Here is a 26,973-nt window from a genome sequence, read left to right as displayed (position 1 = left end):
GCTTAAGGCAACCAACGAAAAGATAAAGCACAAACACAATAACTGGTTGATCTTGTTCAACCAGCTTATCTTTTGCAAAAATTCTTAGATTTCTGAATTAAACAACCCTTCCTCACAGACTCCCTGTCATGGGGTAGCTTTACCTTTAAGACAGCTTAGAGAGAGAGGAAGTTGAAGCTGCTGGTGGCTGATGGGAGTTTTTCCTCCTGACCAATTATCAGTCATTTCCAAGAATTGACAGCAGATCTGACCATTAAAAAGTGAATTCAACTTGTAAACACCCCCTTAAGAAGTACAGACAGAATTCTCTTGCCCTCTTTGGTTTCCGGCTTCTGACAAGGTAGCAGGCTCTGTCTTGGCCTTCCCCACCCCCCTCTCCAGGCCGACAAGGCCACGGTGGAGGAGCGGGGAGGAGGGGGAAGAGAAGCAGCGCTGGTCAGCCGAGCTTGGTTTTCAGTTTTTGCTGCTAGACTGAAACTTAACACCATGAACTCTTGCGGTTTTCTTAAAGCTTTTAATTCTTTTACTACCTGGATAAACATACAGATTACTCCTTTTCTCAGAAAGACAGACAGAGAGACAATCAACATAGAGGAGACATCATAGAACCACCAAAAGCAGTGAAGAAAAGACTTAAGTTTGAATAAGAAAGAGAGAATAAGGAGATGCTTTACAGCTGAAATATCTTTCTGTTAAAGCTATGGAGATGGACAATAATAGTATAAAAAGACTCCTTTAATTCATGATAAGAGTATTAGGAGGAATGAGATATTCAAAGTGTAACTTTTGAGCAGAAGAGAGAGAGAGTGCTTGTGATACTGTGAGTTGCTGGAATTGAGTTGAGTGAAGATTTTGAATCTTTGGGGGGCAAAGAGAAAACTGTTTTCCAGGAAGGCTCACAGAGACAAATGAAGAAGACTTCTGCCTTTGAATAACTTATCCTTAAAAATAAAATCTCTAAACTCAGTGACCCATACACACCTCGGAGAGATGTGAGATGGGAGGAGAAGATCTAATGACAGATTTCCGGGCAGCTGGCATTAGAGAAATAGAAAACTATGATGAAAAATAGTTTTCTCGTGAAAAACTCGGTAAGCTAACAGAAAGAGACTTCTGTTTCTCTACAAAGACTGATGAAAAGACTGTAGCAAGAATTAAGACTGTTTTTAACCACCGAAGTCCTAAAGTTATTTGTCTCTATGTTGTCATGTGTACAGAGAAATAGTTAAGATGTGGAAGATAAGGGGGTTTTCTGACAGTTTATTCTGGTATTCTTATTCTTGTAGTTTGTTAATAAACTGTCTTTATTCCTTTTAAGTCTTAAACCTGTTTTGCTCTTGTTCTAATACATATCTCACAACAAAAAAATAAGTAGGTTTTTTAAGTACTGCTTTAAAACAGCGACACTCCCCAGTCCATAAATTTTTGCATGCAGGTTGTCTGATGTTCAAGATGTTGAATGCTGTTTTCATTTTGAATCACATTTCTGTGCTGGCTTTTTGATCTCCGGAGTCTCCGTCTGCTTGCTTCTCGGTTCGATATGGTTTCACGTGTTTTGCAGGAACTGACCTTGGTCCTGCATCTGTGGAGACACAAGCATATCCTTTTCCCAGGTTATTAATTGAAATGGACCTTCAATCTGTCCTGATTCTAAATTTCTGACCAAAACTAAAGGTCTCTCCTTTAGTTTCGCCTGGGTAAAAGTTTTGAGAAGTGTCTGATAATTGGTGGAGTAGGTTCTGCAAAAGAGCCATTCAGAAAATTCAAAACTTACAGAGCTTTATTCAATTGCATCTGAGGTGTAGCTTCTGCCTCTCCTCTTTTCTGCTTATCCAAAATAGATTTTAAAGTACGGTGTGTTCTTTCAATAATTGCCTGACCTGTTGAAGAATGGGGGATGCCAGTAGTGTGGCAAACACCCCATTTCTTCAGAAACTCGTTGAGAGTGTGATTCTTGTAAGTTGTCCCATGATCCGTTTTAATTTCTTTAGGTACACCTAATGATGCAAATGCTTGTGAAAAATGCTTGCATGCCTGTTTCGCTGTCTCACCTGTGTGAAGAGAGGCAAAAACTACACCTGAGAAAGTGTCTACAGACACACAGATATTCTTAAATCTTCCAAAAGGTGGATATTTTGTGACATCCGCTTGACATAATTGTAAACTCTCCAATCCTCTTGGGTTCACTGCTTCCTGTATGAAGAGGAAGAAATTGACTGCTTTGAAGCACTCAGCTGGTTTCCTAGTTAATTTCCATGCTGCAATAATCAGTTCCATGACTGAACTGCAGAATGTTGTTAACAAGCCAATGTCTTGGCTTTGTAGACACTTCCAAGTAGGTGCAGACAGAAGCTCCTTTTCAGAAATCATGGACAAGCTGAATGTAATAACGAAGGCAGTTCCAGTAGTCCACAGCAAGTGTACCACTGATCTGGAGAAAGGCTCCTAATCTGGAGTGTGGATTGTGTGACAGACTGTCCAGTATGAAAAAAAAAGCGTCCTTGCAGAAGCCAATATTTGAATATACAGAAAGGCTTCATGCAGCACAGATGGAACACCACTCACCACACCTACAACTTGCAGAATTCAAATGGAATTTCAGTGAGATGAAAAAAAGAAGCTGACAAAGTCCAGAGTCTGCAAGAACAATTACATACGCCTCAGCAAAAATTCATCACCCATGAGAGGTTTGACAGTGTAGGAGGATTAAGTAATGAGTTATATTGGAAGCATCAGGCACAATCACTTTTGAATGAACAGGAGCAACAGCTACAGGCGTCAAACAGAAAACTAGAATTGCACTCCAGTGAAGAAGCAGATAAAAGCCAAGTCTTACATGAAACTCTAAAGAAGACACATAGAGAGCATCTGGCCATGGATGGGAGCTGACAACTTCACAAAAGGAGAGTCTGCATTTTATAACTCAATCTTTATTTCAGATATCCAGACTTAAACCTCACTTTTCTGTGATTTGTCCATGGAGTTAGTTTGTTATCGTACTCTCTACTTTATTATTTTATTTGTTTTAAAATCACAACTTTGTGCATTAAAATCTCTTGGAAATAATATTGAAAAAACCCAACACCCAACACACCCTCCATCTCCCCTTATTTCATTTGTCACAATATATTTGAAATAACAACATGACACAGGATTAGCAAAACTACAGCTGAAAGCCTTTTACAGAGATCAGGTCACAAATGAGAAATGAAGTTTTGAGACCTATCCCAGAGAGTGTGAAATGTTATGGAGTTTTTATCTCTTGCAATTAAAACCTTCAGTCTTGAAGGATATATCCCAGGTATCCTGATGGATAGACATCCGATGTGCTGTAAGACAAAACCTGAAAGAAGCTCAGGATACCACGGCTTGTGCCAGCAAAGAGTTAAATCATCTGCATGCTAATTGTGCAGACAGAGAATTTAACAGGAACTTGAAAACTGGAGCTACACAAAGTACAGAAGTGCTTAGAGAAGGAGAAAGTGCTTTTCCAGGATTCTGCAAGGTGGATTTTATTGAGTTGACATACATACTCATACCTGGGGCTCTAAATCTCTTGGCTTGAGAGGTTTCACAAGAACCTTTCCCTAACCCTAGCTCCTTCCTCATTGAGGTAAATATGCTCCTGCGGTCCAGAGAGGCCTCTGCTTTGAATTCTGTCCACAGACATTCAGAACTTTCCAGCTGCTTGTTCCTCTCTATAACCTGGGCAAAGAGTGTACTGCCCTGAGGATACACGCATCCCAAGCTTTTGTGTCAGTCAGTCCTTTTAATTTCCTGCACTTATTTTACTGTCAGGAGACCTTAAGTCTTAAAACGAGTCTGGGAGGCCAAAGAGAGTGGCGGGAGCCCTGGCAGAGCTCCGCACTGCGTTTGGGGCATTGTGGCATCACTGTGTGCATCCACAGCAACTGCGGAATTCCTGCACGCCTGCCTTGGGCTCTGCGTTCGTCCCAGGACTCAAATTCCTGCGGTGCCAGGAGCCACTGCCCTCCGACGGTCCATCCCAGCTCGCCATGCTGGAGGAGGAGTTCCGTTGGGACAGCTCCCAGCATCGGAGGCAGACTGTCCAGTGAGTTTCTGTAGTTTCACTGCAAAGTTGTTACTTGCTCCAGGATTTGCCCATTTTAATTTAGTGCACCTTAAGGTCACAGTTAGATTTATTCTTGAGTGGTCTCTTACCTTCAGATGTCATAGGACCTTCAAATGTCGTCTTGTTGCCCCTTCCACTATCCCAGGTTGCTGCTCAAAGACCTGTCCAGCCTGATCTTGGACACTTCCAGGGATGTAACAGCTACTCTGGGCAACCTGTGCCAGGGCCTCACCACCCTCACTGAGGAGAACTTCCTTGTATCTATTCTAAATCAATGGCCTATTCTGAAGTATTCAGCATATATTCAGAAGTTTGCAAGAAGAAACTGACACAAATTTTTAATCAAACATGATTCCCCAAGCAAAAACCTCCTCTGCTGTTTTGTTTACTTTTGGGGCTCCCACAAGCTGTTCCATGGCATTGATTTTTTTTTTCCTAAGTGAAACAGTATGTTTTTGAATTTATCCCTTTGTGTGCTAGTAAGCTATTGATATGCATTTTAACAGAGGAATATTTCATATTCAAAATATTTAGTATTCCCAGATGACACTCTTGAGATCTAGCTTTTTTCTTTTCCTCTATGTGACTTCAGAGTAATTTAAGTAAGTTTTAACGCTTCAGAATGATGTGACAGGAAACATTTTGTGTTATGAAACTACTTTGTTTTGGTTTTTTTCTGTTCATTATGAGATTTTGGTGTAAATTACAATAATAAAAAGAATGGTGTTATGAAAAGTTAATTTATTAGTTCTCAGGGCTACATCCTAATGCAAAAATTCTTTGCAATTTGTGACTTAGAAGCCTTTAACATAGCAAGTGTTCTGTTAGAGAGGTAGCCGTTTATATGTGATTTACTTAAAAAATCATAGTACCTTCATTTATCTCCCTTAGAATTGTTTTGAAGAGAAGCAGACTTTGTAATCTGATTAGGAGAACGTAGCTCAATCTATGCTACGTAACATTTTTTTATTTGTGTTCTGGAAACTCTGACAGTGGACATTCTACTATATATGTATTTGCTTCTCTACAATATTCAGGCTTAGAGGAGTAGCAGTACAATTCTGTTTTCTGAAGCTGGCATCAAAATGCAGTTGTGGTAATTGCTCACATGACATGGTAGTAACACTGCCGTGTAACTGTTCATGAGTGGTTAACAAATATTTTAGTAGGTTGACAAATAAAGTAAAGCATGTCTCTGCTGGAGGCTTTAATGGTTTTATGATATTGACGAGACTAATCTTTGAAGCTCATCAAGTGAAAGTATGTATGATTAACTATGTTCTTAATTCTCCACAGTTTATAGACTTATAAACTGCATTTTGGCCACCATGAGTTCACCCTCTTCAGACATCTCTTCCAGGAAAGCTAATAGGTGAGGTGCAGTTCTGGATTTTTAAGTGTAGCAGTTTAATTCCTGCTTTTGTGGCTTATTTATTTTCTAGATGCCTGAAATGATGCATTTCAGGCTGTGGAAGAACCAGATATGGTGTGATACATGCAAGCTGTCATAGAGTCATCAGGAGGTAGTTTCTGCCAGCATGTAGGAACACTACCCAGGAAGTGTCGTTCCGATTGGGAATGGCGATAAAGAACGACAATGGACTCTCAAGGGAGTCACAACACGAGAATTCCTTAGTTTATTGCTTCAGCTCTGTCTTATAGACAGATACGTGGAAAGTACAGAAAAGAAACTCCTATTGGTTAACAAAGTGCTACATCACCATCATTGGTCAGGGTGGCCCATCACCCCCCTGGCCTTCTCCTGCAAGAGAAAACAAGACTGCAGAACACCACCTGCAAGGTTGTTTAGTGTTCCTGAGAATTGTTTTAATTCCTTCTCATGAATTTCTCAGGCTAGCTCTAAGTCAGGCCTGAGAGCTATGTGGCCTGTAATAACTACAGGCACTGTGGTTCAGATTTAGCATCCATAACTCACCCTTTTCTGTTAAATAAAAAAGCAGTGTTTGTTCTATATTCTACTGGGCCCTTGTAGAATAAAGAACAAACACAGCTCAAGAGGTTTTTTGCTAGAACTTTGAATGGATGCTAATCTAGAATTAATTTAGAATTTTGCTTTATGTTTTGGTATTTAGGATTTGTTCTCTTTGCAAGGACTTGATGGTTGAGTCTAATATTTTTAATTCAGTGAATTAATACACACACTATACAAAACTATATACAACATTGTTAGTCTGTTCGAATTGACAGTCTAACATGTCAATAGAATAGTTTGAAAGAACACCAAAGTGATAAAAACAATGCACAATGCAATTTATGCTGCTTTGATCCCCTCTTCTTATCCCGCTTTTTTTTTTTTTTTTTTTTTTTTTCAAATACAATTGAGGGATTTTTGAGGGATTTATAAAGTTTACATGGTTGCTGTTGTTGTTCATCGGGTTTGAACAGTAGTTCATGAATTTCAGGAAGGTTCAGGGAATTTGAAGTTACCATCTCTTCACGGCTGGTTGTCAGTTCTGTAAGCACAAAACTTGTCAGTTCTGTAAACACAAAACTTAAAAGATACAAACTGAGTGAGTAAATTTGGGTCCCGCAGGCGTTGCAGGACTTCAGTTTGGCTCAGGCCGCTGGAGGGCTTGTTGAGGTATTTCTTCAGGTTGGTGTGGAAGGACCCGGTGGAGGGCCTGCCGCTGTCTTTCTTTCCCCCCGCCACCTTTATGGGTGCGGGGGGGCCGCTGCTAGAGTTCAAATCGGGAGCGGAGCACGGCAAGCGCTCTCTCTCCCTCCCGCGCCTCCCCGCTGGAGCGCGGGGGGAGCGAAGTGGGCACAGGGCTAGCGCTTCCCGCGCACGCGCGGGGCGAGCAAGGTCGCCGGACCCTCGCCCGCGCTTTCTCGCCGGTGCTTTAAACACGCGGGTCGCGCAGGCGCGCACGGGGGGAGCGAGGTTCACTCTTCTCCCCCCCCCCCCGCGCCTCTCTGCTGGAGCGTGGGAGACCGCAAGGGAGGCCTGGGCTCTCTTCCTCTCCCCCCCCCGCCGCTTCTCCGCCGGCACCTCGAATGGGCCGCAGCGGGGGTGGCGATTTTTCCTCGCGGCGCTGGCAGGCCCCACGGGTGGCTGTGAGGGCACTGTTTCTTTCGCCGCACACACGGGGGGTTCTCGCTGCCGGCCGGCACCGGAGGGCTCGGATTTTCCGAGGGTTTTCCGAGCCGCGGCCGGCGGCGGCGGGCAGCGTCTTGAGCTCGGGTTTTTCGGGGTTCTTGCGGCCGGCGGCAGCGGGCAGGCGCAGGGGGAACGCGGTTGCTGTTTCCCCTCTCCCCGCCGCTTCTCTGCCGGGGGCAGCCGCGTGCCCCGCCGCGTTGGTACACGGGGGGTTTGCTTGGGCAGGCCCCCCCCTCCCTCGGCGGCGGCGGCCCGCCGTGTTTCGGAGCTGCGCTCGGACTCTCCGGTGGCTCCCCGTGCGCCGGGCACGGGGGAGTTGAGCGCTGACTCTCTCCCCCTCCCCCGCCACGCTGACGGGCCTCAGTGGGAGTGTCTGCGTTTCTGTTCGTGGCACAGAAGGAAGAAGCTCGGACATAGCGGAGGGGCTGGAGAAAGCAGGTTCTGCGGTGGCCGGAGGTGGCACTTTTGGCGCCGGCGGAGGCTTTGCGGGTGGCACAGGCGGAGGCGGGCAGTCTCTGCTTGCCTGCCGCTTTCCTGTTGGCAAAGCCCGCGCGCCCAGCTCCACGGATGGCGGCCGCTCAAACCTCTCTGGAGAGGGAGATCTTTGGGCTGCAGATTGCTCTCGCTTGCCGCCAAAGTTATCCGAGGGTCTGGGCAGAGCTAAAAGAGCACTATGCAGCTCATCTATGGTTTCATCTCCCGGTCCCTTATCTTGTACAACGGAGGAACTTTTGGCATCAAAGTTTCTCCTCCCGGTTTCACTGTCCTCAGACTGGCTCCGTTTCAGAGCTTTAAAGAGCACTCCGCAGGTGGCTGCTAGGCTACACACGCTGATATCTCCATTTTTGAATTCTGACCATAAATGGTTCTCTATCGACAGCCAAAGTTCGAGATCAAAGGCATTGTCCATAGTTATATTAAAACTTTGCTCTTTCACCCACTGAAATAAAGCACGCATGGCATCTTCAGAAACACTGAGTCCCATGCGGGGCAGGGCATCCTGCCATGCAAGGTAGGCAAGCTGTTCATCAGCTGAAGTACAGTCCTTCATTATGAGGACTTTATCTTGGCGGCTCCGCGAATGCAATTATGCACACGCTAACGGCTCAGACCCAGGAATTTTGAGCTCTGCTTCGCCAAGATGACCGTTCCAAACCCGCTCACCGGCAGGTTCCACTATCCCGTTGGTTTCCAGAACCAGCTTCCTCTTGGAAAGCCCAGGAGAATTCCACTTACCCCTCTAGGGGGAAGGGCTGGCTTTTTCCCGCTCACTGCTTACCCTCAGGGGATTAGCAGATCACGTCGGTTGCTTTCTCACCTCAGGGGTCGGCTGCAGTTCACGTCGGGTTACCAGACCTCAGGGGTCGGTTCCACATCACGTCGGGGTCACCAGATGTCGTTCCGATTGGGAACGGCGATAAAGAACGACAATGGACTCTCAAGGGAGTCACAACACGAGAATTCCTTAGTTTATTGCTTCAGCTCTGTCTTATAGACAGATACGTGGAAAGTACAGAAAAGAAACTCCTATTGGTTAACAAAGTGCTACATCACCATCATTGGTCAGGGTGGCCCATCACCCCCCTGGCCTTCTCCTGCAAGAGAAAACAAGACTGCAGAACACCACCTGCAAGGTTGTTTAGTGTTCCTGAGAATTGTTTTAATTCCTTCTCATGAATTTCTCAGGCTAGCTCTAAGTCAGGCCTGAGAGCTATGTGGCCTGTAATAACTACAGGCACTCTGGTTCAGATTTAGCATCCATAAGGAAGCACAAGAGGGTTTTCCACATTTTTTCCACATTAACTGAAGTGGCAGAGGTTGGCTTTAAGACTTACCACGACCCCTGTGTTTTATAACTTGATAAGATTTAGGTTTGATCTTTGGCACTATTTGTCACTCTTTAGTCTGTACAGAACTGCCAGCTATATGGGAACAGCAAATCCACAAATACAGACTTAGGTTAGAAAATCAGACTGCAGTCTGCTCCTTCAGCTGCAAAAGTTTAGCAAAATTACACTGCTAGGTAGTAAGTGAAAGAGCATTTCTCTCTATTGCAAAATTACTCTGCATTTTCTGCCAACTGTGGAATTGAAACTAGTGAAAAGCTGCTTTTCTGCAATGGTCAGTGATGACTGTAACCAGTGCACTTGGGAAGTGAACACTGAGAATTTAGGCTCTGAGCTACAGAATACCTTCTGCGATGTAGAACTCAAGAGCTATTTCACCTACTCATATGCTGTCTTGAAGATTCTTAAAATCCCGCTAAAAATGATGTCATAGGTGAAAGCTGTAGTTGGTAAAAAACGTCTTTTTGTTCAAAGTCAAGGGCTGATGAATTAGTAATACATGAATATGGAAGTAGAAAACATTCTCTGAATTTTTTTAAATTTTGCAATTTGTGCATGCTTTGAAACTTTCCAGGGATTCTGTGTTTTGTCTTTGATTGAGTCTTCTGAGAGGTTTATGGTTGTAGCTCTTCTAGTTGTTACATGAAGATGGAAGGAAACATCTCCTACAAGTGGTAATAGGAAGCTTTCATAAAGTACTGCATTTGCTGGCCATGCTGTGACAATTAAAGAAAGTATCATAGGAAAAAACATTCTTAAGGCTAGTTTCTATTTTATTTGAAATGTTTAAGTAGACAACCAAAATGAACTGGTTAACATAGTAATAGTTCACAGTTCTCTCACTGGCTGACTGGGTGTTTATTTTTCTTTGTTTGTTTGTTTTTGTTGGTTTGGATGTTATTGGTTCTATACTAAGAAAAAAATTTGTGGTTTTCTTATATATATATATATATAAGTTTCCACCAATTGCATTGTGAGTTCAGAAGCTGTGCATAAAATGCTATTTCAAAAATGTGTCTCATGCTCTCTTGCTAGTACTTAATGTTCTCTGTTTTAATACTCTGATACACATTTTTCATTTCCATAGCATCCGTGATTTGCTAATGTTTGTGGTGTCATATAATTTGTGCATGGTTTGGTTTTGTGGTTTTCTCTGTTTCCCTCTCTCCCCCCGCCCTGCCCCAGTTCAGTTAAGCAGAATAGGTAATTGCATAGTTAGTTTCTCCTCTGAGTAAGTTTTAATGTGGAGGTGTTTCCATTATGATTTTTTGTTGGTGGATATTTAATAGAAGAGCTGAAAGAAACAGATTTCTTTAACTCTGACTGCTATACAAACTAATGTAATTTAATTAAAGCCTTAAAGGTTTTTACTGAAACTAGTTTTTCTCTTGTTTCCATTCCATGTAGTCTCCATGAAAATAACACTAAATCTCACCAGGTTTAAAGAAGCCAAATGACTCCCCTGCTGCCTGCAGACCAAATAAATGGTTACCCTTTCCATAACCCTTGTTTCTTGGACCAGGTCTTCCCTAGTTTTCAGTTTGAGTTTTGTTTTTCCCCCTTGGTGCTCTCTGGCTTTTTAGCTATCCTGAGTTGAGACAGATACTTCATTCATCATCTCTGAACAAATTTATTTGCATTTATTTCTTCTGTGTTTTCCCCAGACAGAGAGAAAAAATGGTCTCTCAAACTTACATGATGTCCACAAGCAACATTTTATTCAGCTTACAGATGTTCTAGTTATTTCCAAACCTTTTTGTTGCAGGACCTGAGTTGCATTAAATAAAGTGATTTTAATTGTTACTGGTGTCTTGCTCTTTGAGTCATGCTGGTTGCTCTGGGTATGGCTCTGGTAGTAAGTACTGAAAACAAATAATGGGTTTGTGGTTTTCTTGCAGTGAATGCAGGTTTAATGATTATTATCTTCTGCATTTATTAAACATATAAAATGTGTTAAGAACACAGTACCTTGTGGAACAATTTCTGATGGACATACAGCTATCCTGATTTCACAGATGAAGTCTGTCATCTTTTTAAATGGGAACATATTTAGTATTTATTCAATTATAAAATATTTATTGTCTGCAGCTAAAAAGCCTGCAATTTCATCCTTTAATAGTACTAATGTCTTAAAAGGCAAGATTTAGTCTAAGTTACCAATCTCCTCATTGATGGCATTTATGACTTTTTTGCCAGTCAAAAAAATAAGTGAGAAAACATAATCCGGTAAATTTTTGGTCATGAAAAATGTTAATTGTGCCTATACACAAACCTTGAGGTAAAATGGCGACTTTTTATTTAGAAAGATCTATTAATTAAATCCCAGTACAGTGTCATTTCTGTAAAAAAATACTTCATGTAGACAAAGGTAGGGTATTTTAGTATTTACATTTCTGTATTATATTATACCAATCTAGTGTCTAATTTAATCATGGTTTTTTTACTAATGTATTTCACATTTATTGCCCATTAACTCTTGCACTTCTGTGTGGAAAAAAAAATTATTGATGTCTTACGTACTTAACATAATGTGAAAACCAACATATGTCAAATAATGTGAACACTGATTTTCAAGTACTGAAATAACTTAAATGTTATCCAGTTTGAAGTTATAATAATTCCACTTTAAATTATTTAACTAGTTAATAAATACATATTTTAATACAAATTATATATATATATATATATACATTTATATGTTCTGTGTATACATTTTTCACTTTATAAATAGAAACTTGGTTTTGACTCATTTATTATTGCATGTGGTGCTCAACGGCTGATTCTGCTAATTGACAAATAGATTTTGTTTTAACTGGAATAGTAGTGGAAATGAAGAAAAAACAAGGTAGTTTGGAGGACTAAACCTTTAATTTGTGTTGTGCTTCTGATTAGTCACATGTCTGTTGTTTGAATGTATGTATCTCTGAAGACAAAGTGTGTAAAAGAGAGTTTTTTCACACATCTGTGTGTTTGTTTAATGACAGAGATGGTTTTGAGATGGTAACTTATGTTAAAAAAGGGGACTCACTGTGGAGACAAAAAGCTTGACAATTGTTTTAACTTAAATGATTGGAATGACATTTTTAAGACTCCCGGAAGTCAATTATCAAAAATTATGGAAGTTCATTATCAAAAATAAAGAGTCTGAAAAATAATAATGAGCTTGTTACTCTTAAATCAACTTTGTTAATCCAAAGTGCATCTATCTTTTAAGTTCCTGTTGTCACATCTCTCAAGTCTTGCACAATAAGCTATTCTATACAATCCTTTCTTCAAAGAGCAGTAGTAAGATGAAAACTGCACAAAGTTATTTTACTTATGTGAATATTTAAATCTTTAGGCCCACGACTGGGTAATTGAAGTAAAGAAGCATTTAAACTTCTAAGAAATACTAATTTTTTTTTTGTTTGTTTTTTTGAAAACACATATTTCAGCTCAGGTAATGATATACAAGAGTTCCAGTTACCTCAGGATAGAAAGCCGTCAGAAATGGACACTGTTGAAGATTTGAGAAGGAAACTCCATAACCTTGAGAAAAAAAATTTGGAATTAACCAGTCAACGCAATCAAGAGGTAAGGACTCTTTTTGTTTGTTTGTTTGTTTGCTTTATTTTACCCTAGGAATAAATGGAATTTGTTTCCTCAAATGCAGTTTGTTTCCTTGAAGTAATCATCTTGTCAGGTGAATCAAAATCACAGTTACTAGTTGGAAGATAACAAAGTTGGAAAAGAACAAAGAAGTAGCACTACACAGACCTCTCATGCCTGTCCGTAGGAACTGATATCACTTTTATTGTCATTGGTAATACTTGAAGGTGTGTGTAAGAAACTTGAGCACTACACAAGAGCAAAGTCATGCAGAAGAATATTTTGCACCCCCAGTTTTGGAATTCTCAATGCATGACATGGTTTGTTTGAGTGTTTTAAATGCAGTAATTCCAGGGATCCATTTTACACAATCACCCCACCATTGATGGAGCAATGGAAGCACAACAAGAGCAAGTCACTGTGTAAGAAGTAGGAATCTCTAAATCAATGGATATGGAGAAACAAACTTGGTTTAATGGCTGTATTTAATCAACAACAGATGAATGAGCACCCGCACCAGCTGCCCCTAACAAACTTCTAAAAGCAGAATTGCTACTTGGAACAGTAATAATAGTTCAAACTAAAGAAAGTTTTAATGAAGTATTTTCCCACTGCTACTTCATTTAGGTAATAGTTTGCCACAAGAGCATCAGGGAAAACCTTTGTAATGGGGTTAAATTATTTCCCATGAATCCTGTTAATAAGCATGCTGCTGATTTGTAGATGTTCTGAAGAAATGTATGCTTTACTTTCCAACTTCTTGTGTTCAAATGGCTTGAATGTGGTTTTCTGGATCCAGTTTTGGACAGCAGTGACTAGACTATCTTTCTTCCACTGGACAAGAAGCCTTTTTGAAGCGTTTTCTTTGTTTTGTCATTTTGTCTGCTTGACTGCTGAACATCATTGGACTGAAGTTTGCATTTATGTAGTGAGTTACAAGGTGTTCAATAGTCTAGTATCCCAACACCACTATTCTTATAGTTGTTAATTACAGCTACCAGAAAACTGCCTGTGGAATATATTTATAACTTTTATTTTCTTAAGGCAGAGTATGTTTGGAAAAAGCAGAGGGGTATGTTTAAAGTACATGAAATTTATCTAGGAGCAGAACCAGTTTGCATTTTAAAAAACGGTATTTAAAATGTGCAGTTTCTAGACTGTATTTCAAATTCAGACATAATTCAGGGATAAGATGGCAGCTGTGAATACAATTTTCAAAATATTTATTTTCCAGTTGTCTCACTATGAAAAAGAGATAATGAAATTAAGGTTGGAACTTGAGAGAGGAGAGGCTCTTCGCCGAGGTCTGGAGAGTGAAATATCATTTGCTAAAAAAGAGGCTCATATACAGATGTATTCTGTGGAGGACGAGCTATGTGATGTAAAAGCCAAACTTTTGGAACTGCAAGGTAAATTTAAAAAAAAATAATAAATTATGGACCAGAGGCTACATTAGCCCCAAGTAATTAAAACAAGCAGAGATTGGACAAAATTTTCCTGTTACTTATTTATATATAAGTATATGTTATATATATATATATTTATAAGATGTCTCTTATTTTCCCATGTCTTACTCATTTGCGTTTGTAAGCTCACAAGACTTTACAAAACCCTTGCTATCTCATATGAATTAAATGTAACCTGCTAAATCTATTGATCCTTTTTTTTTCTCACACTCCTTACCTTCTGTTATTCCTTCCCTCAGTGTGTGCAGAATTGTAATTAAGGTGTCCCTCTCCACATCCTACATATCACTATGACCAGCCGTTCCTTCTTTAACATTTCAGTGGGAAGAAAAAAAAAAAAATCTAGTCCTGTTTATTTGTTTACATTCTTTCAAAAAGCACTTTTTTTACCTTCAGGAGTTCTCATTGTACTGCTTTTTCTTTCATGTTTTCAAATATTTCTAGTTTTTTATTGCTCATATCTGGCCTCTTCATGTCATCTGTAGTTTTCTTTTTATACAAACAACATGTGTTATTACAGCAGTATATGGAAAGGAAGGATTTTACCTAGACATTTTTTCCCCTATTAGTTTTGCACTCAGAAACTCAAATATTCTTAATCCTTCTCAAACAGAGGGAATTCACACACTTAAAATCTGGGGAGATTATTTTTTTGTTACCTAAGTAAATATAATTCTCTTGTCAGGAAAATTAATCCACGAACACCAGAGGTTTATGTCCAAAAAGGAGACAGAGGAGTCCTTTTTCTTTATTCGAATAAAGGGAGAAGTCATGGGGCATTCCCCTGGGGTCTCTCAAATTTTTGGAGGGCGCAGCCTCCTTTTTATCCTAATTCCCGGCCACTTGTCCCTTCTCCCTTTCCCCATAGGCTGAGGTACTTGAGAGGTACAGACTTCCCGGAACGCCTGACACCTGGGGTACCTTCCCCCTCCACCCCCAATGCATAATCCCTTCTTAACTTTTATGGAATTCACAGTGTTCTTTCAGTGCCTCTTTGATCTTCTACTGGAATCCATCCCATTGTTTCTGTAGTCTCTCACTGATAGCTACATCTTATCAACTGACCCACAGCTTGTTTGTAAAGACAAGCTCATCATTCCTCTCACTCTTTAAATGTAGTACAGGAGATGGATTAGTGAGCCTTTGGTTTTCACTGAAAAGACTGGAGCACTCCTGGAGTTTGTAACCTTACAAGGATGAAAGGAGACTCTGAAACTTGCAGGTGCACTTATACTGTCAGATTGTTTTCTAAAGATAATAAGAAATCTGCCCTTTCATTTAGAGAACATACAAATTATAGAAATTATGGCTGGTTTAAATTTCTCAAGCTGTTTTTTGTTTGATTGAGTTACTTTGTTTCTTTGGTATTTTTCTTTTTTTTTTTTTTTTTTTTTTTTTTGGTATGTTTTTTGTTGGTTTTTTTCCTGTTTTTGTTTTTGTTGTGACAAATAAGCCAAGTAGTCCAGGTGTTGTTGCTTCTCATTTCTTTTTCAGTTTTTAACTTACTGCTTCTTTTTCCTGGTCTTTTGGAGCCATGCTCACCTCATGTGATGCTTTTGATACATCCCAACTTACATCCTTGGACAGGGTACCTCACTTGTGCCCTGTGTTCTCCAAACTGTTTTTCTGCTGTTCTTCTTGAGGCTTGACTTCCTGACATCTGGCAGGTCTTCCCCATTGTTATAAATGCAAAGGCAATTTCGGGTTAAATAAAAGAGAAATTTATTATAAAACAATAATAAATTAGAACAGCGAGAAAAACCACAATAAAATGAGCAGCGCAGCGCTGGGTGGACAGGGTCTATACACAAGGTATAGGTGTTCCCAAATCCACACCTGAGAGTCCCTTGGCCTGGGTTTTTATAGGAAGTTTATGTCCCGAGGCCAAATTCCAAGCAGGCACCCTTTGCTAAAAGGTTCTTGATTGTCCGAAGAATAGATTTCCTGGCACCGGAGAATAGGGTCAATAGACGTTGGGCAGAGGCTCCTCATATGTAAAGAGGTCCAGGATGTCTTTTTGATATCATTTTGGTCCAGGCCATTAGGGTGGAGTGGTGGGACCCATCCTGGAGCCGATGGCTATCTCGGCTCGCTCCTCTTCCTTTGTCTAGTTTTGTCCACTTCTCCAGCACAGGTGGGCAGGGCGGAGGTGCTCAGGTCCGGCGATATCTCGTCCGGGCCCGTTCTTTTGTTCGTTCGATGGCCCGTGTCCTGCCCATTCTTTCTGGGCTGATGTGCCTGCTTGTGATCGTTATCAGGGTGTTTGGCTGCAATCTGTTGCCTCTCGGAGGGAAATCACGACCAGATCCAGAGAAGGACTTTTTCCCCCATTACATGTTGTATTTTATGTCATTGCAGTCATACATATATTTTATTTATACCTTTTACGAATTTTTATTCATAACTATATTTATTACAGTCCCCCGCCTAATATTTCATCACATAAAAAATTCGTATTATTTTATTCAGTCTTACAGAGGGAGGAGTGTGAGATTAACCACATTCACTTTCCTCCCAGTCTGATATTTTGCTTTTAGGATCTAACTTATCTTCATCTCTGGAGAAACAGAATACTTGGTCAAATTGTAAACATACCCGGTCATCCTCACTTTTTAACAAATCTAGAATTATTGGTTCATTATTGAAGGAAGCTTTTGTTTCATGTTTCAAATTTCTATCTTCTCAATACATTTTTCCACCTATAGTATAAGTTTTTAAGTTCGCTTTATTGTAACATAGGATTGATTTTGTAATATGCTACAAAGGTGGATTGTCTTTTTCTTCTGATCTAGATGGTTTTATTACATTGACTATAAATTGAAATCGGAGGAATCTTTCCCACTTCTCTCTTGTACCTGAAGTGGGTAGTTTTGATCTTTTGTCTTTCAGGAGTTTGAAACTGCCCGTCTTTAAAACTTGCCTTTGAGCGGTAACACCAGACCTCCCCCTTTAATTTACAGATATTATACTGAGTGTCGTTGGAAAAACACATCCCCTTTTGCAGTTCTGGAGGACAGTCAATCTTTCGTCCGGTTTCTGTGGCAGTCCGACACTGCTCACACTTCCCCAGGGGACTCTCCCCCAGAGGTACCTTGGGACTCGTTCCCTCGGCCAAGCACACGGCTAGACTCAGGACTATCAGGATTTCCCACCATTGCATCCCTCTGCCTTGCCCTTCGCCCATATAGGAACATACGGCGGGGATTACCATCTTCTCGGCAGCAGGGACTTTCTTCAGGGGCCTTTGTAGTCCTTAAGGCGTACCTTCTCTTGAAAGTAGCCCACCGAGACGATTTAGTTGGGTCTGTCCTACACAGTACTTTAAACTTTAATTGTTTTTCGGCACTCGATTTCTAAAGCCTTGGCTTTGGAATCTAACTGGCCTCTTAACCCCTTTTGGAACAATAGGAACCACTCAGGAGAGTTTAGTTCTAAGGACCCCGCCCGGGTGGCAAGTGTTAAGAAACGGCTAGTCTCCTCCTGTTCTTTCTCTAAGACACTTTGTGCACAATCCTTTAGGTTTGTACCCTCCTAAACAGTGGGCTACCCAAATCTGTTTACAATAAGCACACTCGAAGTGGATAAATGGAAAACAATTATAATCAGGATTAATACAACTTATCTGGTCATCACTTGTCATTTGTGATGACGCCGGAGTTTGATTTTCAGTTCTCCCGGAGGTGTGGTGACTTTCTACTCGGAGGAGTTGTAATCCGTTACGTTTTTGTTTTTTTTTTCACTCGAGATGAGTGTGTCCAGCCCCTTTCTGCAGTCCGGACAGCTGTGTCTGTGGTCAGGAGGACGAGAAACGGTCTTTCCCAGTGAGGGTTGAGGGGTAGCTCCTTCTAAGCTTTGATCAGGACTTTATCCCCAGGCTGCATTTGGTATATGGCAAATCCCAGTGTTGTGCTTTGGGGAATCAGTCCTCTTTTCTGCAGATTGGTTAACAAAGCCGCTCGTTTTGCCTCTTTGTCTGCCAGGTTGTTACCTCGGGTGTGGAACTGCCATCCTGTTTGGTGTCCTTTTACATGGACAACTGATATTTCTTTCCGTTCTCTGACAGCCTGTAGAATTTGTCGAATGATTTCCCTATGGATTAACTCTTTTCTTTTCATATTTATCAGACTTCTTTTTTCTCAAATTTTCTTAAAAGTATGTACTACTTTAAAAGCATACCGTGAATTGGTATAGATGATCCCACTCTTTCCTTTCAACCCCTGGAGGGCTCTCAGGAAAGCATAAAGCTCACAAGCTTGTGCAGACCAGCTTGCTTTTAGGGGGCCTGATTTCACAATGCTTCCTGATATGCCATTCACTATAGCATATCCTGACTTTCTTTTTCTCTCAACAACTTTCGAGGATCCATCTATAAACTACTTTTCTCCTCTGTTATAAATGCAACGGCAGATTAAGGATAAAAAAGATAAATTTATTATAAATTAACAAAACAGCAAAACAGCGAGGAAAAACCACAATAAATGAACAGCACAGCGCTGGGTGGACAGGGTCTATATGCAAGGTATAGGTGTTCCCAAATCCACGTCTGAGGGTTCTTTGGCCTGGGTTTTTATAGGGATTTTATGTCCCCAGGCTAGAATTCCAATCAGTTTCCATTCACCAAGTGTCCCTGATTGTCAGGTGAATGGATTTCCTGGCCTAGAAGATTGAGTCAGTAAGTGTCCGGGCAGAGTCTCCTCAAATGCAAAGTGATTCTGTATGTATTTTAACATATTTCATCACAGCAGAATCGAGGGATCCGGGCTTGTGCCGATGGATATCTTGGAGGAGTTGTTTCCTTTTTGTCCTTCTTGATTGAGTTACTCTAGCATAGGTTTGGCGGGTGTGGTGTTCAATTCTAGCAACGACCATCTTCCTGAGGCTCGTCCCTTTTGTTTCGCTTGATTGTCTCCGGCAGAAGTCGGCCGGGCGTTGCCTAGGTCCGGAGGTAGACTTTCAGGCTAGCTCTTTTGTCTCTATGATGGTCTTTGTCCTGTTCTTTCCTCCGAGTTGATGTGCCTGCCGAGGTTTGTTCTCTGGGGGGGTTTTTTTGTAATCTGTAACTTTGGAAGAGAAATTCTGCCTCGACCTGGAGGAGGATTTCTCATTCCATATTTTCATCATTTATAATTACATATACTTTATTTAAACCTTTTCTTTCGAATTTTTATTCATCCAATTCTTTATTACAGTCCCCCACCTAATAATTTGACCACATTAAAAATTCGTGTCTGTGTACATTTTTCAGAGGAATACAGATTTAGATAATGTCGTTTTCCTCTTTGTCTGACTCTTCTACATTTTCTGGGGATAACATATGTTTGTTTTCAAATTCTCTCAACGCTTTAACTGCATTTCTATTTTCTTTCTCTTCTTCTAACGTCATGATTTTAGAAAGAAGGGCAGTATTTCCTTGTGCCTTTTCTGGGTCTATTGGGAGAGAGGTAATCTGCATTCCATGAACGACAGAATGTATCAGTCTGATCAGACAAGGAATTAGGCAGGGTAGGAAGATGACTCCGGCAATTGAACATCCTATAAAGAACACTAGCTTTTTCCACCATGCCCCTTGTCCAAAAATTTGATCCCATCAAGAAGCTTGTAAAATTGAATTCCATTTCTGGACTGGTACATGTGCTACTTTCTTTACTTCAGCAGCTAGACCCTTTATAGTTTCTCCGAAGTCATCTATTTCCATGCAACACTCTGACTCGTTATATCTACCACACACTCCTCCCTCCTCAGCTAGCAAATAGTCGAGAGCTAGTCTATTTTGGTATACAAAAGCTCTCATCTGGGAATGTTGTTTTGCTAGGAGTTCTAGGGCTTCTGAAGTGTGATTTGAAACTACTTCTACCACAGCCTGTAACCTAATAAGCCGATTGAGGAGGTAGATTGGGGTCCTGTATCCCCAACTGCCATCATTTGCCCATGTTGCCGGTCCATAATATTGTATGATCCTTTCGGCGGGCCATTCCTCCCCTTTCCATTTGTGGTTACCCCCGGCTATTGGTAGCTCCCGTTTCAATTCCCTCTTTTGTCGGGCTAGAGTTTCAAAGAGGGGAGCACCTAAAGACCTACTTTCATCTTTAGGTAATGTAAAGAAAAAAGGCCGAATTATTCCGAGTGTGCATGATCCTTTCCAATTTCTGGGTAATTCACTGTATGCTTTCTTTCCGCATATCCAGTAAATCCCATCCGGTGCCTTCCAATCTCTGTTAAGTTTTGCCGGGTCCTCCCAATATTCCCTCAGGCCGCGAAAGGCATGGAAGGGATTCGCCCCGTCCTGTTTGTTCCAGCATAAACCAATTAAATCTACCCATTCGCAATTATTTTCCCGAGATTGGCTCCAATAGCCCTCGGGTGATTCTGGCTGCCAGATTTTTGTCTTTTTATCTGAATTTACCGAGAGAGTTTTTACACACGGGGTGTAACCAACTAGCTCGGTGAATTCCCTTCCTTCCCGACTGATGCAAAATGTTCCAATGATTCTTTTGTCAATCACCCACCCCTCTGGTCTCCGGGTTGTTTTAGATAATTTCAATCCTGTCCACTTAAGTAATTGTTCCGGGGTTAATCCTTCTCCCTTCTATGGCCATCTTTCGGCTGATTTCAGGCCGCCACATATCCAACAATTGGTTAATCCTAATTCAGTGGCTATTTCTTGCATCAGATCTATAAATAGATTCTGATTGGGGCTAGGTGACTTCCAATTATCGTATTGTTTTTCTAATTGCTCATATTGCTCACTGAGAGAGTTTAACCTCTCTTGTTCTAGTCTTTTTCTTTTGTTTTCCATCTCCTGTCTTTTTAGTTCAAGAGTCAATTGTTTTATTTTATTTTCAGGGTCTGAACCATCCTCATCCTTTGCAAAACAGATCACCTGATCAAACTGTAGACACACCCTGTCATCGTCATTTTTCAGTAAATCCAAAACTATAGGTTCATTACTGAATGACACTTCCGTTCGTGTTTCAGGTTCCTCCCTTCCCAGTACAATTTCCCTCCCATGGTACAATATTTTAAGTTTGCTTTATTATAACACAAGGGGTTGACTCTGTGATACGCAATGAACGTTGACTGTTTCTTTCCTCCAATCCAGACAGTTTTATTACACTGCCCGCAGACCGAGATTGGGGAAACCCCTCCTATTTCTCTTTTATTTCGTAGGTGGGTCGCTTGGACCTCTCTTCCCTCTGCGATATGTGATCGCCCTTTTCCAGTACTTATCCCCGGGGTGGAGCACCAAATTTTCTTTTCTAATTTACACAGGTCCATTTGGGTATCATTGGCCCAGCATTCCCCTGCATGCAATTCCGGAGGGCAAGTGATCAATCGCTCGGTTCCTGTGGCAGTTTGGCACTGCTCACACTTCCCCAGGGAGGTCATCCCTGGAGGCGCCTCGGGGTCCATCCCCTCGGCCCAGCACATGGCTAGGTTCAGGATCGTCAGGATTCCCCACAATCGCATCCCTCTGCCATTCCCTCCTCCCGTACAAGAACATACGGCGGGGATAACCATCTTCTCGGCAGCAAGGACTGTCTTCAGGGGCCCTTGACGTCCTGATGGCAAACCTCCTTTTAAAGGTTGCCCACCGAGATGCCTTGATCGTGCCGCTCCTGCACGGTACCTTTACGTTTCGGCGGCACTCTATTATTAGAGGTTCCGCCTTACAGTCCAAATGACCTCGCAATCCCTTCTGGAAAAATCGGAACCACTCCGGAGAGTCGAGTTCCAAGATACCCACCCGGGTAGCAAGTGCTAGAAAAAGGTTGGTCTGTTCTAATTCCTCTTGGTAACACGCGGCACACAAACCTCTTGGTTTTTGCCCCCCTAAACAATGAGTCACCCAAGTTTGTTTACAATATGCACACTTAAAATGTACAAAAGGAAAACAATAACATTCAAAATTGGTACAACTTATCCTTTCTTCGCTGTTCATTTGCTGTTCCGCTGAAGCCTGATTTTCAATTCTCCCGGAGGGGTTACAATTTTCCACTCGGGGGGATCGTGAACCGAAACTTTCTTCACTCGGGAAGAGTGTGTCCAGCCCTTTTCAGCTGTGCGAACCGTGGTGTCTGTAGTCAGGAGGACGAGGAATGGTCCTTCCCAGTGAGGACTGAGGGGTTGCTCTTTCCACACTTTGATCAATACTTTGTCCCCTGGTTGAATTTGGTGGATCGGAAATCCCAACGTGCTGCTCTGAGGAATCAATCCTCTTCTCCTTAACTCCTGTAAGTTTTTATTTATAGAAATGAGATATGGTTGGAGTTGCACATCCTCTATTTGAGGATGTTCAACTGGCATACCATGCTTGTATGGCATTCCATACAGCATTTCAAAGGGGGACAGTCCTGTCTCTGAGTTCGGCATGGTTCTGATATTCAGCAATGCCAAGTGGAGACATTTGACCCAGGACATTTTTGTTTCAATTGTCAATTTGGATATTTGCGACTTTAACGTCTGATTCATCCTTTCTACTTGCCCCGAGCTCTGAGGGTGCCAGGGAGTATGATATTGCCATCTGATCCCTAATGCATCGGACAACTGTTTGATAATTTTTGAGGTAAAATGTGTGCCCTGGTCCGAGTCAATATGGTCTACAATACCATATCTAGGAATTATTTCTTCCAGTAGAATTTTAGACACCGTTTGGGCCGTAGCCTTAGCTCTGGGAAAGGCCTCTACCCAATGTGTCAATTTATCTACTATAACTAACAAATATTTGTTTCTACCAATTTTTGGTAATTCAGTGAAATCCACTTGAATTCTTTCAAATGGTCGGTATGAGAATGGCCGACCTCCCCAATTAGTTTGCCTCAAATTTGATCTATTTACCTTTTGGCATATCACACACCCTTGTACCTCTTGCTTTGCGAGCTCGAAGATTCCTTTACACCCGAAGAATTTTAGAAATTGTTCCGCCAATGCCCTGGTCCCCCAATGGGTTTGTGCATGTAGTCTTTTGAGTATTCCTTTTGCTATTCCCTTTGGGACCAGCTCCCTCCCGTCAGGTAACCACCATTTACCCTCTTTGAAATGGCCACCTACCTTTTTGAAGTCTTCTTGCTCCTTTTCCGAAGGAAGCACTGAAACCTCTGGAGGTTCCCTTGGGGCTAGCTCAGAAATACTTACGGTTAACAATGCCGCTCTTTTTGCCTCTTTATCCGCTAAATTGTTTCCCCTTGTATGGAATTGTCGTCCGGTCTGGTGTCCTTTTACATGAACCACAGATATCTCCTGTGGCTCTCTGACCGCTTCTAAAATTTGTTTAATTATTTCTTCGTGTATCAATCCTTTTCCTTTGGTGTTGATCAGACCCCTTCCTTCCCAAATTTTCCCAAAAGTATGCACTATCCCAAATGCATACCTCGAATCTGTATAGATGGTTCCCCTTTTTCCCTTCAAGCCTTTGAGGGCTCTTAGGAGAGCAAAGAGTTCACACGCCTGTGCTGACCAATTTGCCTTTAGGGGACCTGATTCTACAGTCTGTCCTGTCATGCCATTTATGATGGCATATCCTGATTTACGTTTCCCTTCTATCATTCTTGAGGAGCCCTCGATGAACCATTTTTCTCCTCCTTCCAATTCCTGATCCTCCAGATCGGGTCTTACTTTAGTCTGTAATTCTACTGTCTCAATACAATTATGAAGTAGCTTTCCTGTCGGTTCCCCATACAAAAATTGTGCAGGGTTTTGTGCAGAGGTGGTTCTTAATTCCAGTCCTGGCGAGCTAATTAACATGGCTTCATATTTCAGAAGCCTCGAATCAGTCAACCATTTCTCTGCTTTTTGTTGTAAGATGTTTCTTACATCATGTGGGGTGAAAACTATCAGGGGAGCTCCAAAAGTCACTTTTTTTGCTTCCCCAACCAACAGTGCTACTGCCACAATTGCTTGCAAGCAAGTAGGCCAGCCCCGACTGACTGGATCTAGGATTTTGGACAAAAACCCTATGGGTTTCTTCTTTTCTGCCCATTCCTGGGTCAGAACTCCCTGTGCTGTTTGTCCACTTATATCAACAAACAGTTGAAATTCTTTATTTGTGTCGGGTAATGTTAGAACTGGAGCAGTGACGAGGGCATTCTTTAGTTCCTGAAATTTAGTTTCGTCTTGCCCTGTCCATTTCAATCAATCTGTATTTAGTCTTTCGTACAGAAATTTCACTTTCCCGCTGTATCCTTCAATCCACTGTCTGCAATATCCCATGAGCCCTAAAAATTGCCTAATTTGTCTCTTGGTTTGTGGGGCAGGAAGTTCAAGAATTCCCGCCACCCTCTCGGGATCTAATTTCTTTTTCCCTTACGATATCCAATGTCCAAGATATTTTACTTCGGGCTCTGTGAATTGCAGCTTGGATTTAGATACTTTCAACCCTTTTTGTCCCAGAAAATTCAGCAGGGAAATGGTACATTTTTTCACCTGCTCCTCCGTGATTCCGGCGATTAGCAAATCGTCTACATATTGTAATAGTTTTGTCCCTTCCTCTGGAGTGAATTGAGTGAGTAATTGCCCTAGGGCTTGTCCGAACAAGTTCGGAGATTCGACAAATCCTTGTGGGAGGACAGTCCACCGCAATTGCTGATTTCGATTGGTATCTGGGTCCTCCCACTGGAAAGTGAAAAAATTCCTACTCCCTTCATCCAAAGGACATGTCCAGAATGCATCCTTTAAATCAATTACACTATACCATACATCCTCTGGTGAGAGTCTGTTTAATAGAGTGTAAGGATTTGCTACCACCAGAAACCTGGTTCGGGTTCTAGCATTTACAGCTCTCAGGTCCTGAACCAATCGGAAGTTCCCATCGGCTTTCTTTACTGCCAGGATGGGGGTGTTATGTGGGGACATGCAGGGCTCGAGGGTGCCTCCTTTGAGCAGTTCGTCAATTATTAATTTCAAACCCTTCCTCCCTTCTGCTGGGATGGGGTATTGTCTGATCCTTATTGGATTCTCTGGGTTTTCAATTTCAATTTTGATGGGGGTAATATCTAATTTCCCCACTTCCCCTTTTGAGTGCCATACTCGGGGGTCGATTTCCTTTTCATCTTTTGAAGTCAAATGTAACATCTTTACTACTAATTCTGAATCTTTTACAACGATATTTATTCCTAAAGCTATGATCATATCTCTCCCTAATAGATTGTAGTCTGCTTCTTCCACAAGCAACAAATTCCCTAAACATATCTTATTTTCTGACTCGATTTCCACCTCTTTGATTACCGAGACTTTAAATGGATCTCCCTTTGCGCCAATTACAATTACTTTTTCTTTACTCGTTTCACACCCTATAGGTAACTTCTGCAGGGTGCTTCTTTCAGCCCCGGTATCAACCAGGAAACTCATTTCCTGGTGGTGGGGACCTACCTTCAATTTTGTCAAGGGCTCTTTTGCTGTTACTGTCCCCATTTGAAAGAGCCCAAGACTTCCCTAATCTTCCTTAAATATTTGTTCATCTTTTATTCGTTTCCTGCAATCCCTTTTCATGTGTCCTATTTTCTTACAATAGAAACACTCTGGAGGATCCTTTCGAGGAGGAGTTTCCTCCTTCTGATATCCTTTTTGTTTCTTAGGTATTGGTTTACCTTGTTTCTGTTCTTGTTTTTGAACTTCCTTTACTGCAGCCACTAATATTTTGGCTTGAAGTTTCTGTTTTTCGTCTTCTCTCCTCATATAAACCCTTTGAGCTTCCCTTAGAAGCTCTTGGAGATTCTTCTCCTGCCATCCATCAATTTTCTCAAGCTTTTTCTGAATATCCTCCCATGATTTAGCCACAAATTGAGTTTTAAGCAGGACTTCCCCCACCGGAGAGCTGGGATCAGTCCCGGAGTAAATCTGCAGACTTCTCCGCAGCCTTTCTAACCATTCGGTGGGGGATTCTTCCTTTCCTTGACATTCCCCAAATACTTTGCTTATGTTTTGTCCCCTGGGGACCGCCTCTCTTATTCCCTGCACGATGATATTCCTTAAATCTATCATGCTTCTTCTTCCTTCCTCGGTCTGGGCGCTCCAACTCGGGCTCACGCTCGGCCACTTTTGGTCACCGGGTGTTCCCTGCGGGTGACGCTTTTCCCAATCTCTGATGCCTGCCTGCTTAATCATCTCTCTTTCCTCCTGGCTAAACAGGGATCTCAGGATGGCCATGAGATCTTCATAGGTGTAGATACTACTTCCTAGAAAATCGTCTAACCTTTTGGCCACCCCAAATGGGTCATCCAGCAACCGCCCCATTTCTTTCTTGAATGCTCGTACATCCCCTGAGTTAAGGGGTACGTTTACAAATCCAATTATTCCGGGGGCGGTCGGCACTTCCCTGAGAGGGAACATTCGATGCCCATTTTCTGTCTCCCCCCATTCTCCATTCCCTATTTTTGATTTCCACCGAGTCCTGCTTGCAGGAGGGGAACTGGAGTTTGCGGGAGTTTTTCCCCTCATTGCTTGCGGAAAGTCTGACGCAGCTAGGTGACTCAGAGGGTTTTCTTCTGATACTTTTGGTGGTCCCAGCTGTGATGGCCGGACCGGGATTTGTGGAGGGGGTAAGCCCCATCCTTGCGCCAACACCGACTCTGGAGAGGGTGCGGTGGCTGGGTTTTCTGCAGGTGGGGGGGTAGTGAGGGTTTCCGGCACCACTCCCGGTATTTGAGGAGAGCGTGCTCCTGCCAGTTGCCCTAAGGAACCCTCGGGTGCTGACGGTACTACTTGATCCATCACCGAAGGCTCTACTGGCCCGCGGTATGGAGGGGGTAAGTGATCCAGGGGTTCCCAGGTCTCTGTCTTATGTTTGTTTTTTTGTTTCACTGGAAACAGCCGTACTCTGGTATTTAACCAGAGTTTGGCATATTCTTTCTCCTCAGCGTCTGAAGA

General features: G+C 42.0%; 1 protein-coding gene across 1 annotated transcript in view; it reads left to right on the top strand.

Moving 5' to 3' along the window:
- Positions 1-26,973, top strand: part of LOC111940935 (uncharacterized) — a 91,997-nt gene that overhangs the window by 2,787 nt on the left and 62,237 nt on the right. Inside the window, exons 2-5 of the mRNA XM_086868703.1 lie at positions 1,992-4,072; positions 5,390-5,465; positions 12,493-12,631; positions 13,881-14,055. Coding sequence (XP_086724829.1) covers positions 5,422-5,465; positions 12,493-12,631; positions 13,881-14,055 — 358 coding nt within the window. The 5' untranslated portion in view covers positions 1,992-4,072; positions 5,390-5,421. The remainder of the gene's footprint in view (positions 1-1,991; positions 4,073-5,389; positions 5,466-12,492; positions 12,632-13,880; positions 14,056-26,973) is intronic.

Source organism: Cyanistes caeruleus, chromosome Z (assembly GCF_971803275.1).
Source record: "Cyanistes caeruleus chromosome Z, bCyaCae1.hap1.1, whole genome shotgun sequence".
Classification (NCBI taxonomy): domain Eukaryota; kingdom Metazoa; phylum Chordata; class Aves; order Passeriformes; family Paridae; genus Cyanistes; species Cyanistes caeruleus.
This window is presented reverse-complemented; position numbering and strand designations above follow the sequence as displayed.